The following is an 18,004-nucleotide window of genomic DNA, read 5'->3' as shown; positions in this document are numbered from 1 at the left end:
GGCTGTGGGATGTATGAAGTGCTGAAACACTCAACATAATGAGTGTGCCTGCGCGCGCGCGTGTGTGTGTGTGACATGATAACAGTCTTAATTTCTATGTCCAAACCTGCCTTTACATTGACCCGATGAATTTCAGATCCTGCACGATGAGAAAGTACAAACACGAAACTTTGCAATACAGGGAACTTTACTGAACTCCTGCTCCTGTGCCCTACCTTATGAGGACTAGCTATGAGAAGTATTTACAATGTAAGTTTGGATCTAAGTATAACAAGTACACAGTTCAGTAAAACTCCTTGCTTCCTTGTTTCCACACTAGCATCCTGCCTGCCATCGGGTCCCAGTTTGAATCGGCTCTGTCCTTATTTAAATTCTGCCCATGAGAGACACTGACAAAGGCTGTAAAGGTATGCAAAGCAGCCTCAAAAGCGGCCATGCCTCATAGTAAAAAAATACTAACAGGAGACCACTGTGCTTTGTCACCATGAGGTCTGTTGAGCCAGTCTTTTTTTTTTTCTTTTTTTTTTTCTTAAATCACTACACAAACCTACCTCTTATATACTGGTAGGTGATTAAATATATATATACTTATTTACAGTATTTACTTATATCACAGAAAGGCTTGCACAGGTTCAGGCTCTGGTGTGTTCTCACTTGTCTTCCTCATGCAGTTCAGGACTTGATCTCAATCACTTTGATGAAAGGAAGGGACTTGTTGCTGTGTGTTGATGGTGTGAGTGGTTTGCTGCGGGGGGGATAAAGAGTGAAAAATCAATGTTTTGCGGTTTACATGGGTATGACTGATAAACGCACATCCTTAAGGCTAAGATGAGATTCGCATCTTGCTGTCATATGGATAGAGACGTGAGCAGAAATGGAAATCAGGACGTGTGTCGTCACCTGTAAATGACCTGAGGCTTGTTCTCAGTGGATGTCAGCGGCAGAGCGTTCTCCCCGTCCAGGAAGTGCTCCATACGGTCATGCAATTCTCTGTTCTGCAGAGTGCAAAAAAGCATGAAAGCAGGTTGGCGTGTGAGGGTTTTGCTTCAAGGACAGCATCTCGGTTATTATTCTACTAGGAAACACATAGAGTTTTCCTACTGAGGTGCTGTGATGTGCACGCAGTACAGAAAAAAAAAACAATCACACAGATAATCGTATTTCAGCACAGTAATATAAAGCTGTGAATTCTGACCTCAGCCTCGAGGAAAGCCACTCTCTCCTCCAGATCCATGATGACTCGATCTCTCTCTTGGATGACTGTTCGCGAGTTCTGCAGCTGTATTCAGACATAACACACACACACACACACACACACACACACACACACACACACACACATTGTGAGATACTCAAAAGGAAAACAATTAACTCGCCCAGCAGGAGCATCATTTATTCATGACAAGTGAGTTTTGAGTTTCACCGCACATTTCCGCTTGGCTCCCTCACTCCCTCACACCAACTCCGCTTTATGTGTCCACCCCCCCGTCCAAATCTAATTTCTCCATTACCGGCTTCCTGTGTGTTAATGTGTGCTGGAAAATTCATTGCATTGTGTGTGTGTGAGTCTGTGTTTGTGTGTGTGTGTGTAGCCTCCTTGTGTGCATGTGCAGTGTGTGTTTATACCTGTTCAATCATGTGGCGGACCTTCCTCTGCTGACTCTTTAACATGTCATCAAGGTGATGAATCTTCTCCTTCAGGGTGGCTAGCTCTTTCTCCAGCTTCTCACATCTGCCAGCACACACACACACACACGCACACACACACACACACACATACACAGGGCAATACATCAGGAAAACCATCTTAGATGCTGTGTAATTTCAGGAAGGCAAAATGTCACGACTGTTTCAGGGATAAAAATTAAACTACTGACTGAAAAGCCATATATTGACTCATGTTGGGATACATTTAAGGGTATCCCAGTAAAACTAATGGTGATACACTCACATAAATTGAGCTTTAGTTGAAAATTTTCTACGTTTATTTTGGGCCAGTGATTGAACTTTGGGTGAGGCTCCTCCTCTCCCCTCTCACCTCTGCTCCTTCTCCTGCCCTCGCTCCTCCCCTGCTCTAAGCTGCAGCAGCTCTTCCTCGCCTGTAGCCAGCTTGTCTTTAAGAGCCGTGCTCTCAAGCTCCATGCCTGTCAGCAGCCTCTGAAGCTCCTCCACCTGCTGACCTCGCTCCTCCGACTGCTCCTCTGCCCTCTGCAGCAGCTCTGTTTGCTCATCCAGGCGACGGCGGTACTCACTGCTCTCCGCCTGCGTGGGGAGCCATAGAGTAAGCATTGCTCTTGGGTCTCCTGCTACACTAGATAGAGGTATGTATACTCTTCAGTGGATTATTTGTGAGATACAGCATATTGTCTCACCAGTTCTTTTTGTTCACTTCATATTTTAGAAAGTGCAATTTGTAACATTTTCCTGCTTTTGTTTTTAGATATTTGGGTTTCTTTGCTGATCACAAGCAACAGAAATGAGTCAAATAATAATATAATAAAATAAAACTGAGATGGAGTCAGAGTTCAAATGAAATGGCTTTGCATGCAAGCCAATTGTAACAATCTAAATTGTCAGCACTAGCCCAGAATGGAAGAGATGAGTCTGTTATATAATAAAGCACAGCTTTGCCATCGTGCCGTTTGCACAAATGATTCCCATGTGGGCAGCGTCCCTACATGACCTAACACAGATGAATGTGGAGCAAAGACCTCAGCAGTGGAGGACGGCAAAAGAGTGAGTCACAAATGAACACAGGAAATATCTTCATGTAACCAATAACAAGACAGACCTGCAGCCTGTCTCTCTCTTCTTGGTGTCTCTTCTCCAGCTCCTTCAGCTGAGCGTACAGACGCTTGGTCGCCTCCCTGAGCCTCAGAGTCTCCTCCTGATTATCTCCAGCCTGACAGCGTACAGACAGAAAGTGACATGCTCAATTAAGTTTAAGCTGGCAAACCACCCTGAGGCTGAGGCAGAACTGAGACAAACAGTGACTGAAGGCTTCTTTACTCTAGCCTGAAGTAACGGAGGCATTTAACCTTTTATCTCGCCGCTGTCTTTTGGGTGTACACAATAATTACTTTTTTACCTGCTGGTCAAGAGGACTTTGAATTGTTGTATAATCTGACACCGCTTAGAATGGAGGGTAGTGCAACTTGACTCCTCATTACCTATACACCACACACACAAGTCACTGCATATGGAGAGCATAACACACACACACCCACACACACACACACACACACACAGTATTCCTATTCCAGCACTGTTTCCTTGGTAGATAATGGATGTCTGGGGTTCTGTTACAGGAGGTGCTATGATGTGCTGATTCTCAAATAATGCAGGCGAAATAGGATATCATGTTCTGCGAGTAGGTGTATGTGTGTGTGGGCGGCCGTATGTGTGTGAGTGCATTGTTAGCCAGAGTGTAAGCGAACACTTGCACAAAATCATCTGAGGGTCTGGCACCATTTTACGGAACAACAGACACTTGGCTGGCATGTGGAAAAGTAGGAAGTCGAGTGCCAGACATTTTTTCCATTGTGAATATTATGCCAATCATTTGAATACAGATTTGAATGCATTCAAAGCCACGGTGGCAACGAGTTTCAGCTGAAACTGTCGGCTGTAGATGCACAATCCGGCCATTTCCCATGAAAAACTCAGATGGGTAGAAGCAACATCACAAACGTTCCTGACCACAGACGTTAGAAAAAGCTGATCTGTGACGGGTAGCTTACATGAGGCTCTGAGTCAGTCTGAACAATGTTGCCATTGGTGATATTTGGCTGGGTGCTCGGCATGGAGACTTTGTAGCCATTGGCTGGATACTGGAAAAGAGAGAGATGGCTTGAGTTAGTGTACTGCCGTTTTACCCCTGGTACTTTTAAAATATGGACCAGAAAAAGCTCATCATGCCATCTTTAACGTTAGAGAGGAGGGTGTGAACCTTGTTATTGTTGTTGCTGCTCTGCCTCGCTGCCATCTGCTCTCTCAGAGTCTTCAGACAGTACCTCACCTGTGCATACAAACATGTCATGCATTAAAAATATCATGCAGTTACTCCGAGGGGGCATAGCGTCCTTCTCCAAAATCACAGAAACAAACATACATATAGATAGATAGATAGATACTTTATTCATCCCGAAGGAAATTCCCATCTACATATACGCACATAAATAATACGCACAAGCATTCACACATATCAAAACATTAAAAATGCTGAATGGGAACACACACACAGAAACAGATAATTTCTATCCAGTTAATTTTCATGTCCTTGTTTTTTCGAATGTCACATCTCTGCTTGCTGTTGCTCTCAAAGTCGTGCACTGACCTCCTGTATCTGCGACACCTCGTCCGTCAGCATCTTGAGACTTTCCTGGTGGGTCTCGTCCTTCTGTTGACGGGTCTCAAGGTAAACCTGGACAGCACAACACAACCCAACGGGAAGGTTATGCTAAGTAACAGGCTTGTGCATGCATACAACTATGCACCCAAACATAAACAAATAAACACACCTTGATAACTTCTACTTTTTCGTCTGTGGGAGTGATGAGATCAGGTGTGTGCTGCTGCTCCTCACCGGGCTGCTGTGGCAGTACTATTGCTATGCTGCTTTCCTACATTCAATGGAAAAACATCATGAGATAAACATCGAAATGAACGCAGTTATGAAAACATACCATATAGAAGACAAAATACAAATTATGTAACCAGAGTACAGGCTTTTTCCTCTTTGATTCTGTACCTTACTGCTGTGCTGCTCTGAGGTCCGGGCTGACTGGTCTTGGTGTTGCCGAGTGAGTTTGAGCTGCCTGCGTGCGTCCTGAAATGAAAGATGAGAGGATAAGAGAAGTGAAAGGACTAAAAGAGCCACGGGGATTATGAGGAAAAACCAGGCTGAACCACTAACAAGAGGGAACTGGTTTAGTGGAGAGTCAAAAAATGAAAATTGCGAGTGAGAAGAAAAAGTTGGAGGTGGAGCAAAGAGAGTGGTAGTGTGTGCTGTAAAACTGCCACTGAAGTTAGTCTGAAATTTTTTTTTTTGACTCTCACAGTCGCCATGAGCAACAAACACTGAGCGGAGGTTTCCATTGCATCGCTGGGATCTCTGGGACAAGCCTGGTAGTTACAGACCAAACAGTCCATTTAGTCACAGGAGAAGTGAAACCAGATTAGTCCACTAGGGCCAAAAATACCAACAGCAATACATTTGTGGCCGCTGAGTCACTCTCGGCTACACAAACCTGTTCCCATAGCAACATATAAAAGACAATTCTCAGTTTTGTATGCTTTGATAGCATCACATTGAATCTGCAAACCCGGGTTTTTACACAAAATGGTCTGGGTTACCACACTGGCACTCTGACAACTCTGGAAAAAATCCAGATGTACCAATGCAGTTTGGGGCCACAGAGCCAGGCATTTAAACAGAAACATCTACTCTATTCTATTCTATTCTATTCTATTCTATTCTATTCTGTAAGTGTGCTTGTTGTTTGAATACCAAATTCTGTATAGCTCCTTTCTGTTGTTGACCATAGGCTATTGCTTCATTAAAGTGAACCTTATGGAGTGTCACCTTCTCCTGTATATCTTTATTTCTTGACTGATTATATTTTGGTCAGTGTTACAGTAATGTGTACAGTGGTGGATCTGAGCAATATACAAGTTAATTGACAAAATAATCTGTCAGTTAAAAGCACAAGGTGGCAGCTGGCTGATGTAACGAGGAAATCAAAAAAACGCCACAAGACATTCTCTCCCCTGACATCTGATGATGTTTAAAAATGTTCCTTTACGTAACTATTTGACATTCAAACACTCCCTAAGGTAGACAAATACCACTCTGCTGTTTTGAATTGAAAAAGGCTCCTTCTTAGGAACACCTATTCAAGTTACTGAATCCCGGCTCTAGACAAACCGCCCTGCAGTTCCTCTGAATGTGCAAAGAAAACAAGTTATTATCATGGCTGTTTGACAAATGAAATGCACTTCAAAGGAGGCTAGAGGAAGTCCGTGCAAGTGCGTTTGTGATGTTGGGTAACATTGTTGACACTGCCACTCTGCTCTTGTATGTTATCACCAGCCTGAATTGTTTGAAATGCTTAATCCCAGCTTCTATATCGTATTATGTGTGTATATGCACGTATTGTGTGTGTGTGTGTGTGTGTGTTTATGTATGTGTGCATGTGGGTACACGTGTGTGCACAGTATGCCTATTTCATGCAGTGTGTTTTTATAAAAGAGCAATTTGAAGAATAAACAGTGAGCTCCACCCGACATGATGTGAAGACAGAGCTGATATCATCATTTAATATTCAGCGGAGTTGCACAAACACTGTGAGGCTTATTATACGGTTGAGTTGATGGTGTGTCTTCTATCATCGGTTGCCTTGATTAAACTCTCTCTTGGCATCATTGATAAACCACAAATCAGATAGCTGTAAGGCATGCGGTCTACAAAAAGGCTAATGGTGTAGGTGGCACTTAAGGTCACACACAAACAAACAAACAAACAGGAAAAACCTTAAATAAAACTTCCGAACAAGTCTGAACTGATAAGCTGATCTCTATTAACCTCACCTCCAAGTCCAGACCAGAAATAGGCAGCATCAAGGAATCACCCATGAGGTTATTGTGGGTAGCAGGTCACAGCAGGGGGATAATAAAACCCAATCCACATAGGAATCAAAACCTTTGAAACTTTTAAGTGTTTAAAGTTTATTCAATGTCTCTTCTTCCATTTTCACGAATTTGATACTTGATACAACTGTTGCTGAAAAGCCTTTTAGAAACCTAAATTTCATATCTGGATTTTTTTTTCTTCAACTGAAAACAACAAGGCTGCAGTAACATATTGTGGACATTTTACAGTTACTAATCTGCACTGGCGCCTCACTGTATCTTCACCAACAAAAATGTGTTTTCCATGACAGGCCTTTTATTTCCACCCAGAGGTATTTTTACAAGTTTCACAGGCAGGTGTGATTCCTTCCACGGTGCATAAAAAGTAAAGGGAACAGTTGTTTTTCCACTATTTCAAATCACACAAAGAAACTTCTTCAAAATTGACCGTCTTTTCCATTGTACCCTGACGTCTTTTTGCGATGCATGCCCTTGAAACTTCATCTCTACTTGTATCACGTTTTTAGTCAGAACACATTCGCTACACACCCAAACCCCTTTTGTCCTGCCTTTGCGTCACTCATGTTTTTGCATTATCGGCAGTGTTACTGTGTAAATTCTGCAGAAACATTTCCTCCTAGTAAAATGAGGGAGAAGTCACGGCATCATATCGTGTCATATCATTTACTGGTGCACACACTTGCACAGTGAATCTAATCTGCACTTGTGGAGAGGCTCAATAGATTGCAGCCTCTTGTGCCCTGGTGGCTCACTTTGTAGAGCGTGTAGCACACATCAAAGCGAAGTCCTCGGCGGTCCAGGTTGGAATCCGATCCAAACCATTTCTCGCATGTCATCCCCTTTCTCTTCCACGCCTTAGCTGTCCTGCTCTCTCTCTACTGTCACCATCACATAAAGCAGAAATGTCAAAATTAAAATATTAAAAAACGCAGATGGCACATGATCATGGAGCACCTGAGCAGACATCATCCCTTCATTCCTATCACCGTCCGCTGTAACGCTCCAACATCACACCTCCAGTCACACTGCATGCACCCCGCAAGTTCACATGAGGTCAGAGATCGTGACTCAGCCTCCTTTTAATATCCTTTATAGACGTGACACAGATTCATCAGTGTACAAACTGTACATGTCACAAACAAACCGCGCACACTTATAATTGCTTTCCGTGAGAATGTCAGCAGTGGTTACAACACAGGAATGGTAAAGCGCTGAAGACACCTTCTCTGCATACCACAGTGTCAAACAACACGCCAATTACAGCACTTCAACAATATGCAAATTATATTAAAATACCACATTCTGCACATGCATGCCTATAATAACAGTAAACATTTGTCAGAAGACCTGTTAGTCAAGACAAATACTCATTAACAGAATAAAAAAGGATTCATACATCAAAGACTATGGGGAGAGAGTGTTCAAACAGAAGAAAAAATTGACCCACATTATTAACACCTTATCAATCCAATCCAGAGCCAATCAGCAGAGCTCAGGCAACACCTCCCTTCTTCTTGGGAAAGGCAATAACCCACATCCTGCTTCCAAAGAAGATGATAACAGGGTACAATGTTGGCGGCTTGTCTTCACAGGCATGCCCTTTCATCCACACAATCCTCTAAGAACTCATCAAACATTGGGAGAGAGCGTGTGTGTGTGCAAATGTGTTAGTGTGTGTGTGTGTGTGTGTGTTGCACATTTCTGTTTGGGTAGGGAAATGATGGAAATGGCTTTATGGTTGGAGATGAGAGGCTATCTGACTTTCTAGTTCAGCTGAAACAGGAGATACCCAACAACAACAACAACAGAGACATGAAGGAAGCAGACACATGTTGATGTTGAGAATGAGTGTGTCTGACTATGTGAGATAAATAATAAAAAAAAAAACATGTCTATGAGTGGGCATAAATTGTTTTAAAATGTACATTTGTGATGTTTATATACAAAAGAAAACAGAAAAGAGCAACACAGTGTGCGTTCTGGGTGACAACAGCAGTGTACTGTGAGCAAGCCTTTCTCTGTTTTGCATGTCAAGCATAGGCTAAATAGTTTTCCTTAGATGACAGTTCTTTGTGTGTAATAGCAAGGCTTAAAAACCATCAGGGCTGACACTGTGACAGGCAGGCCGGCGTATCTCTGTGTGATCTGAGGGAGCGACAGCCCGAGGGCTTCACTCTTCTGCAGGAGAGCCACACCCTGGGAGGCGCTTCACAAGGAGACACAGTGTTCTCCGCCTTCCCCGCACGCTATTCTTCTCTGACCCTTTTTGGCGTTCACACCACAACACAACACTTGCATTTTAGGCATTTGGCTGACGCTCCAATCCAAAGTGTAGAACAAAGAAGAATGACCTTAAAATGCTTGATCGCCCGTGCTGAAGTGACCAAGTAGTGCAAAGGGCAAAATCACAGCGCCATGATAATCATTGCAAGAAGATGTTTGAGAGATGTGATGCGAAGAGTAAATACTTCAGGGAGAGATGATAATTAGGCAAACAGCCTCATGACAGCCCAAATGGCCCTTACTTGTGTTCCTGTTCCAAGGTGGAGTTGCACTGTAAATCATTAGATAATTATGTCGTTACATACAATAAGAATAAGCCTTATTATATGCTTACTGTGAGTTATACTGACATTTATTACCAATAATGGGAATCCAATGTACTGCCTAGGAAAATGTTAGAGACTTAAAATCCATGCAATTACAGGAATATTTCACATAATCTACTCAAAGGCACAAAGTTGTACAGCCTATTCACTTCCACATCTGTTGTCTGCTATGTGGGCATGTGTAGACTCATTCTCTATTAATGTCTATAATGTGATCAGTCCCTTTCCCCGTCTATGGTTTTACTGTGCAGTAAATATGTGGCTCCAGTAAAAAAAAAAAAAGGCAAAAGGTGGAGACACCCGAGGGCTGCTCCAGCAGGCCTGCCTGTGCAGATCGGGGAGTGTTTCAAATCGATTCCTGTGCTGTTTCGCATCCTGGAGGGGTGACCACAAATTCACCTTGTAGAGCACAGGCAAAACAATGGCTGCAAAGTGAGTGTTCATTTACAAAGTGTATGCAAAAGTTACTCCAGCATGTCGCTCCTCTCCAGGTTTGATAATCTATGATCTGATGAGAATGGCTTTAATTAGAATAACAGAACAATGACTGATTTTATTTAGCTGTCTGTTTAAATTGATTCCACCTCCAAGGTATAAATCAACCATAATTAAATCTGCGTGTGTGATGGCATCAAAGGCCAAAGCAGCAGGTAATTGCCCTATATGTCTTGCACAACACAATGGAAACAAAGTTCTGCTGAGGAGACAAAACTTCATCCAACAAAAACAAGTCAAAACAAACCCTTCTTTTGTCATTGTGTACCGATGTGACTGATGGGAAAAATCCACTGCTGAAGACATGGAATCAATTAGATTTTTTTATGGCAAAACAACATCATCAGAAGCAATACGGAGTAGCTTGCCATTATTGATGAGTCGACCACTTCTTAGCCTTCACACGGCATGGAACCACTAACCACCATGCTCTGTGTTTTACATAAACAACTTCGCATGGGTCCAGCCAGCGATTTGAGCTAACGAGGTCACAGAAATCAGCCAGACCTCCATGCCAAGCAGTGTGTACTAAACTGTAGTATAACACGAGGAAAACACAAAGACACGCATGTAGTGTTTCAAAACAAGCTGGTAAATAATCCGCCTCCAGTGCAGGTAGCTGTGCCGCTTTCTTTTCACAGCAGGAGCAGCAGTCCCTCAGCGGGTGTCTGCTTTCAGTCTCCTGTGTCTGGCTCTCATCACACAACACAATGAGGCTCTGGGCAGCAGAGGTGGTGCGAGAGCTTCTGGGCACATTTCTCACCCTCCACAACTCTGAAATGACTGACTGATAAAATGATCGACTGATAAACAGAGATGACAGTCACTTATGTCACTGTAATTGGAGGCTTTTTTGTGTTACTATACTTTTTGAGTGTTTATTTTAAGTCAGTAATTTTAGTTTTATTTAGGCTCATGTGTGCTGAAGTATTTCACTAAGCTACATATTAAATCCCATTCATTACAGAGTATAAATTTGTTTGGCTCCTTATAAATATGGAAACTTGACCGTCACAAATCATAAACTGTGGAGCCTTTCACAGTGATCGATCGGTCAGGAGATATCAGAAAAGTCATCTGGCTTTACTTTGTTGGTGGACTTTGTTTTTTGTAAGCTCCAAATTTTCCATGAAAGGAGTCTAGCGTGAACTTTGCGCTCCTTTAGAATTTCATGGAAATGGTCTTATGTAACAAATCTGTCATTTCTAAAAAGCAACCAAGTAAATGCCACTTCTATTTGAGTGACGTAGACAGTAAGGTATCAGCAAAGTAACAATACGTCTACTAGAAAAGCAATTTCTAGCACTGTTTCCGCCCGATAAACTCAGTTAGCCCATTCGAGACGCAGTGAACTGCTCAAAGCTCAAAACTGAAACATGAAATTGTTGCTTTCAACTCGAGTAACCCGAGTAGAGCACATTAGAATACAAAAGAACACAGTGGAAGAGAATGAGGAAGAGTAGCATACAGTATGAAGGAAAACAGAGGAGAATGGAGGAGAACAAAGAGCAGAATTTAGTTGATGAACAGACCAGACTAGAGTTTAGTAGAGCAGAATAATAACATGAGTGAAACACAATAGTGTAAAACATTAATTTAGAAGCGAGCAAAAAAGGCGAGAGAGGGAATACAGAGCACAGCAAGTCAGATACAAAGCAACAGCCACATTCACGTGTTACTACACCTTCAGTCCATATCAAAACAGCATACCCTATAGCCTGTAAATTACTTCATGACTGCTGCTTACTGACTTGGCGGTGACATCAGTGCCCCCCACCCCCCACCCCCCCACCCCCCCCACCCCCTCCTGCGTTCAGGCTACCACAGCATCCTCATACGGTTAACAACCACCCACAATCAATAGCAGCACAACCAATCGCAGATATGGAGCTGTAAACTCCCCCCTGACTGCTCTTGACTGATTTGGAGGTGACATCACTGCAGGGCTGACTGATGCTACACTCAGCTGGAAAACTAAACTGTTGTCTAAGAGAGCCGTGAAGGTACATGTGAACCCTGCTATTGAATATTGTGAATAAAACATTTCTTAGAGTGCTGACGGGACAATCAAATTTAACGAGCGGTGACTATTTCTCAGCGTTTTGCTTTGTGTGCCCTATAGGTTTCCTGTTGACCCCTTGCGAGTACAGTGCAGCGATACATCAGCATCTGCATTCCCCTACTGAGTACTGACAGAGTTCACAGCAGAGTGTGACGTCCATCAGTCTTCGCAGGACAGTCAAAACACTGAGCATGTTTATAACAAAGCAATACTGTTACGGACTTGTGCTAAATGATTAGAGATATGACAGGCCAAATAGGCAATATGAATGATAACAGCAGTCATAAAACACTTTATCCAAGATCCAAGACCTCCTGATATCATCAGTTCCTGAAGCAGACAACATCAATCTCAATGACCCAAGATCCTAATGTTAATGATAAACTCTCATGATTAATACCAACAGTATGTGTCATCATGTCAACAAACGTCATATCATTTTCACGTGGCATAACTGACAAATGGAAAGTATCTCTAAATACGCCACTGTTGCTCTTTATTGGACAAAGACAATGGTAATGTTTCTGTATCAGTATTTTGTTTCGGTATGATACAATATAATCCCAATAATAATCCAAATGTCTGTTTTTAACTTTGTTAATGAATGAATTATGCTTACACGATTAAATGACCAATTTAAAAGACAATATACAATTTCAACACAAAGACACAACCCAATACTGAATCATTTAGACAGAAAAAATGTTTCTGTATGACAAGGCCACTACAAAGACAAAACCAAGTGAATCATATTGATAGAAATTTCACTATAGACATAAGCAGACAAAACTACAGCCACATACACCATCACATGCTGCTGACTCTACAGATCTAGATGGAAACTCTTTCCATTATCTCACTGAAAATCACTTTGATGTTTACCTGGGCAGAAGAGTTCGTCTGCGTCTCTTCCCGGTGATGATCAGGGCGCTGTGACTGAGACTGTCTGTGTGTTGGTGCATGTGTGTGAGTGACTAAGAGCGTGGGAAGCCACCAGTGTCTTGCCTTACATGGCTGGGTGAGGCTCCACCAGCTGCCCAACCCTTTTTTACTCCAGTCAGTTCTCTAGCCGGAGCCACCAGTCCACAGAGCCACACTGCTAGTAGCCTCCCCTGCAGGGCTGCAAGGCCAAGTACACAATGAGGAGGATGACTGCACCGGAGGGGGAATTTTTAACTGATTAGATCACACATAGTCCTGAACAGAAAAGCTTGTCTGATGTTGAATCCAAACTAAAAAACATTCTGAAGCTCATTGATAATTTTGGTAATCCTCATCATTTACAGTAAGCAGTGAAGGTCCAACAGTTTTTCAGTGATCTAAGTTTGGCGTCATCTGAAATGTAGAGCACAGCTTGAATGCATTTCACTGTTTACTCTATGCAGATGTAATTTACAACTCACTAGGGACAATGACTCACTATTAAACTCACTGGAGAGGAGAGGGATTCATGTGTTCCCCACATGGTGACACTGGTTGGTAGCGACACCGTGAGGAATGTGGTGTGAGTTATATAAGAGTGATTAATAAAGCCCTTTTATATAACAGGCACTGGCATGGTGAGGTGTGCAGTGTAAACAGAACTGAGCAAACACAAGTCAAATGTCATTCCAAATACGTGCATAACGTGTGTGTGTGTGTGTCTTTAACTCTCTGATTATTTCCACTCCATATACAAACATAGAGAAAACCTCAAATGGAGCCTGTTGTGAATCTGCTAATATAAATGCATATATACATTTTCTGAAGTGTGTTTTTGTGTGTTTGTTGTCCATAATACTTTTTTCCCCCAAAGTTTCCAGTGAGGCAGTGCTTCCTTGTTTCTGCAGACTTTATGTATGAGGAACATGTGGAACTTCCCATGTAAGTATACAGTGTGAAAATAACACGTAACAATAAGCTATTTTAATATGATCCTGGCCTGCACTATTCCAGCACAACTGCTCTGCTCAATACAATCTCACACCACAGGGGAGCACACCCATCAAATTACAGGGCAAGTGTCAAGATGAGGAAAAAGAAATCTCCTAATTTTTTTGCTGAAGTGTAAAGAAACAAGTTCCCCTGTGACATGAAGTCTTGGGGCTTGCAGAATAGGATACAAAAGATGCTGAGTCTAATGTTTACACTGAGTGTCAGTACACAACACATTGCTATGTGCTCTTCAGACATCATCTAAGACTGCAGGACAACAAGCACAACCAGTGTGTTCAGAGCGGCAGCATAAAACTGTGTTCTCTCCTAATCATTTATTGTTTCTGGCAATCGTAGTTGGCTTCAAGCAAAGCTGGCAGCATGGCCTGAAATCCACAGCCAACGTGTGCATGAGCTTGGGCATGACTGCATATTTCTGCTGTATAAACAAATTATTTGCTCATTCATGCAGCCACCCTCACACAGCATGGAATGACGTTTGAGCGACAGGCAACACTGAGCAAACCAGCAAATTAACACAAATGAATAACTTTAACCATCAAGCGCTCATGACAAGTTATAGTCAACCAGCTATTTGAATAATTCCTGATTAAGTTCTGCCCTTTGTGAAACATGCATGACAATATCTACGTAAATGTATAATAACATTGTGCAGCAAGCTGTGACAAGTGCAAAATTATACGAGCAGAAAGGAGCATTGGTTATTTTGTCGGGTCAAGTTGCTGTCATCCAGGATTCAACCTGATACATGCAACTGAAATGAGATATTCTGCTTGGAAAACATTATCTAGTTCTCAGTGAACAGAGGATATTTTCCAGAATGTACTACTACCAACAACAGGCATCATTTATGAACTTACTGTGTTTATCTGCATACAGTTTACATCTGACCTTGACAGTCTCCTTAAACTAGTCAACACAACATTTCTTCACCATTTTTATTGGTTTCTTTGGAGCTCCTGGCGTGGAAACTGCTGTAAATTCTCAATTTCAGATTGACAGGTCAATGGCTCATTCTCATTCTGCAACCTTAACACGGAGTGCATTGTAGTGAGGCTGAATAAGACACATTTTTTAAATAAGGAATGGAAAACATCTGCCAGTGGGTTGTAATTCTCTCTCTTGTTTACGGGTGGAGCTGTAGTAAAACACTCAGGCTCACTCCGTTCAAGAGGCTGCACAGGGGAACCATCCCCACACATGTTGTGTGTCTGTGAGCAGCACATTTCACATGACCTGATATGAGCTGCACATGACTTTTTTTTTTTTCTCAAAGGCAAGGTGTGTTAAAGTTTAGTGAAAGTGTTATGAAAGTTACACAGTTAAACAGTAGCTGTCTGAGAAAAGGTTAATCATAAACGTGGGTGTCACTCTCTTATGCAATGTGTAGTACAGTACTTAATAAAATTCACTAAGTTTTGTGCAAATAACAGTCACTGAATTCACTGGCAGCGTGAGGACCAGGGATATAATGTCGAGTAAAACCGCCTAAATTCATTTTTTCCATCTTTTTTCCTTGTGAAATAAATAAATCTGAGTTCAGCCACCGTTTAATGTTCACAGAACAGACAATAGGCTATACCGACGAAGCCTAAGACTGAATAAAAGAAACTGTTTATGTTCGTGTATGTTGTATTTCCACGGAAATACAACATAAACGAATAGCTAAACTAATGCTAAACATAAGATATACCAATTAAATCTCACAATAACACTATACAAACTCCACACTCTATATTTTATATGATGCCACAGGTGATTTAAAAAAAAAAAAAAAAAAAAAAAAAGACACCGCAAAGTGCGACAAGGTCAGTACAGTCTGTACCACAGCTCAACTATATGAATATTACATTAATATTACAATTATAACATGACGTAGAGGCAAACTGCAAATCCATGTGGAGATGAAATAGTGATTTTTTTAAAGGGAAAAAATAGGAGAATTTAGTTATAATCGTCAAAGAAACTCACCGTGGTTTTGTTGTCCTCCTCTCCAGCCCCGTCCACCGTCCGCGCCACGCCGCCGCTCATCTTCTCCGGCGAAGTTGGGACAGTGGAGCAAAGAAAAAGACGGAATTAAAAGTCTAAAGTTCACCTGTGGGTACCTGTGGCTAAACTTTTACGTGTCCCCTTCGCAGGTAACCTCTCCACAATAACAAACATGTAGGAGCGGAGCAGACACCTGGAGAGAGAGTGTGTGTGTGTGCACTACATTGTATCTGTGTGTCTGTGCTCTCTGCGGCCAGGTAGTAAAATGTTAACGACCCTGAGGTCTGCTACCTGCCTGCGCCTCATTTACATGGAATGCACTGACTCATAAATCAGTCCGCACGCAGGAAATGTGGACACACTCGCAGTCTTGCAGGGACATTGAGAAATTTTATAGATAGACATTTTTGGCTTTAATTTTTGGCCTTGCTTTCAATCTTGTTTTGAAACCCCCCTGCAGTTGCCTTTTCCTGTTTTATTGCTTTCTGTGTGTCTTCTAAAGCCCATTGTAAAGCTATTTTGGTGTGCTGAAGTAGGGCCTACTAATGTTGTTGTTGTTGTTGTTGTTGTTGTTGTTGTTGTATGGGCTTATTTGACAGGGACAGTCAGTAGTCCCTGGACATTAACAGCACATTTAAAATTATTATTATCCTGTGTCTACTGCCAGTCTGAGGACACATCAGCCATGCTAAATGTTGTAAATCCACAGCACACAATTAGACAAAATCCATCATTTTTATATTCACAGCAGTAGCAGAGTATGTTGTTCTTCAAGGAGATTTATAGGGATGAGAAAGACTAATTCACTCAAAAACACATTTGGCTAAAATGACCGGTCTGACCTCAGAGAAGCAGGTGACTCCACCATCCGGCAGACATTTCATGCGAGTATTGAACCAGGGCATTTTGTCCTCCATAGCCTGCCTGATCTTCTTCCAGATTGATCCCATATGCTGCCTCGCTTCCTGTTATAAGTTTCAACAAGAATCGCTCTGTCTCTCGCTCATATTCCACCCAAAACAATCTCCTGAACACAATGCAGCATCAGGAGCTTAGCTGTGATGCACACCTCAGCACTACAGCTAATTCTCTACCAGCAAACAGGATCTAATCTTGTTTGATAACAGACTTGTGACATGCCAAGTGTCTCTGCGAGGTTTACAGGAGACTCTGTGTGCCACTTACTCTTGCTGAGTTGTCTCATATGGATGAACCCATTTACCTCACCTGGCAAATGGCCTACATCATAAAGTTTTCACACACAGGCCCAGACAGGATGTCCCACTTTGATCATATGACACAGTGCTGCTTTGGGACTGTGCGTTTGCACTTGAGTAATGGATAAATCCAATAAGAGCTGTGAGTTGTGCACTAAAGACTTAAGTTTTTGGTAACAAGGCAGCAAACAGAGATCATAGGTTTCATATGATTTGCGAGGACTTTCACATGCAACAAGACAACAACCTGTTAAAACAACATCAGTGTGCTGTGAAAATGTGGACTTTGAAGGCCTGCATTAATATAGCTATGTAACAGTGACGGTATATTTTCCTGTAGGTTTTAAATGTGTAAGACAGTTTGAAGGGAGGTGTGGTTACTTTGCATTATAAGATCATAACCTGACAAAGACCAGAACCTAAACCTCCAATCAGGTTAAACCATTGATGTACATGGCATTAAAGTGCACACAGGATGTTCTGTTAAGGGAGGTCAACATGCAATTTTCAAATCTTGGGAGCTGTCTTTCCTATGACACCCAAATGAAGGCTGTGAATAAATATAACGTGTAAATATAGCATCCTCACTTTTTGTGTGCATCAGATCCTGTATGTAACAATAAGACAAATTGAAAAGGCACAAGCCCAACCCAAAGTAAACACCCAAAGGTTTCGCTGATCTATGGCTCCTCATTGTTAACACGTCAGTCTTGACCTCAGTAGTCACACTTGTGTATAGTGTAATGTATATTACTTATTAAACATAACTGTGTACCGTAAAGGTTAAACGTCATTGACTTGAGGCCATTACCTCATGCGATTATTTCATCTACATCCAAAAGGCCTCTGGATAGGATTTTCATTGGTGATGCATTTGGCTTTAATTATAATAAACTTGGATATCTGTCACTTATCTTTTTGACATATTATGTTCAAGTTAATACTCGTTTGTGTGGTTGTTTCAATCGACAATCTCTTTGCACGTTTTAAACGCCCAGATAAATGTCTGTACACTGGCTGGTTGAGAGAACCATTGTCACAGTGGT

General features: G+C 42.0%; 1 protein-coding gene across 2 annotated transcripts; it reads right to left on the bottom strand.

The window, feature by feature from the left end:
- Positions 1–652: 652 nt before the first annotated feature.
- Positions 653–16,799, bottom strand: tuft1b (tuftelin 1b). 2 transcript variants are annotated; one of them, XM_030063635.1, is made up of 13 exons: positions 16,584–16,799; positions 15,724–15,783; positions 4,751–4,828; positions 4,521–4,622; positions 4,337–4,423; positions 3,950–4,018; positions 3,741–3,830; positions 2,792–2,902; positions 2,039–2,262; positions 1,627–1,732; positions 1,196–1,279; positions 901–995; positions 653–745 (listed from the first exon to the last, which is right to left on the bottom strand). In XM_030063635.1, the coding sequence occupies exons 1-13, from the start codon at positions 16,689–16,691 to the stop codon at positions 673–675; spliced, it is 1,287 nt and encodes a 428-aa protein (XP_029919495.1). In that variant the 5' UTR covers positions 16,692–16,799; the 3' UTR covers positions 653–672. The 2 variants fall into 2 exon arrangements, with proteins under 2 accessions (XP_029919495.1, XP_029919496.1); XM_030063636.1 differs by lacking the exons at positions 15,724–15,783; positions 16,584–16,799 and adding an exon at positions 12,700–12,795.
- Positions 16,800–18,004: the final 1,205 nt, after the last annotated feature.

The sequence above is a fragment of the Myripristis murdjan genome, chromosome 11 (genome assembly GCF_902150065.1).
Source record: "Myripristis murdjan chromosome 11, fMyrMur1.1, whole genome shotgun sequence".
In the NCBI taxonomy this organism is placed as follows: domain Eukaryota; kingdom Metazoa; phylum Chordata; class Actinopteri; order Holocentriformes; family Holocentridae; genus Myripristis; species Myripristis murdjan.
The sequence above is the reverse complement of the archived record's forward strand: the minus strand, read 5'-3'. Positions and strand labels throughout refer to the sequence as shown.

Excerpts from the sequence above, each read along its gene's own strand:
- tuft1b (XM_030063635.1), bottom strand. The coding sequence starts at position 16,691 with ATGGGATCAATCTGGAAGAAGATCAGGCAGGCTATGGAGGACAAAATG. Across the intron at positions 4,019-4,336 it reads AGGTGTCGCAGATACAGGAG|GTGAGGTACTGTCTGAAGAC; the intron begins GTCAGTGCACGA and ends TTGTATGCACAG. Across the intron at positions 996-1,195 it reads TGGCTTTCCTCGAGGCTGAG|AACAGAGAATTGCATGACCG; the intron begins GTCAGAATTCAC and ends TGCACTCTGCAG.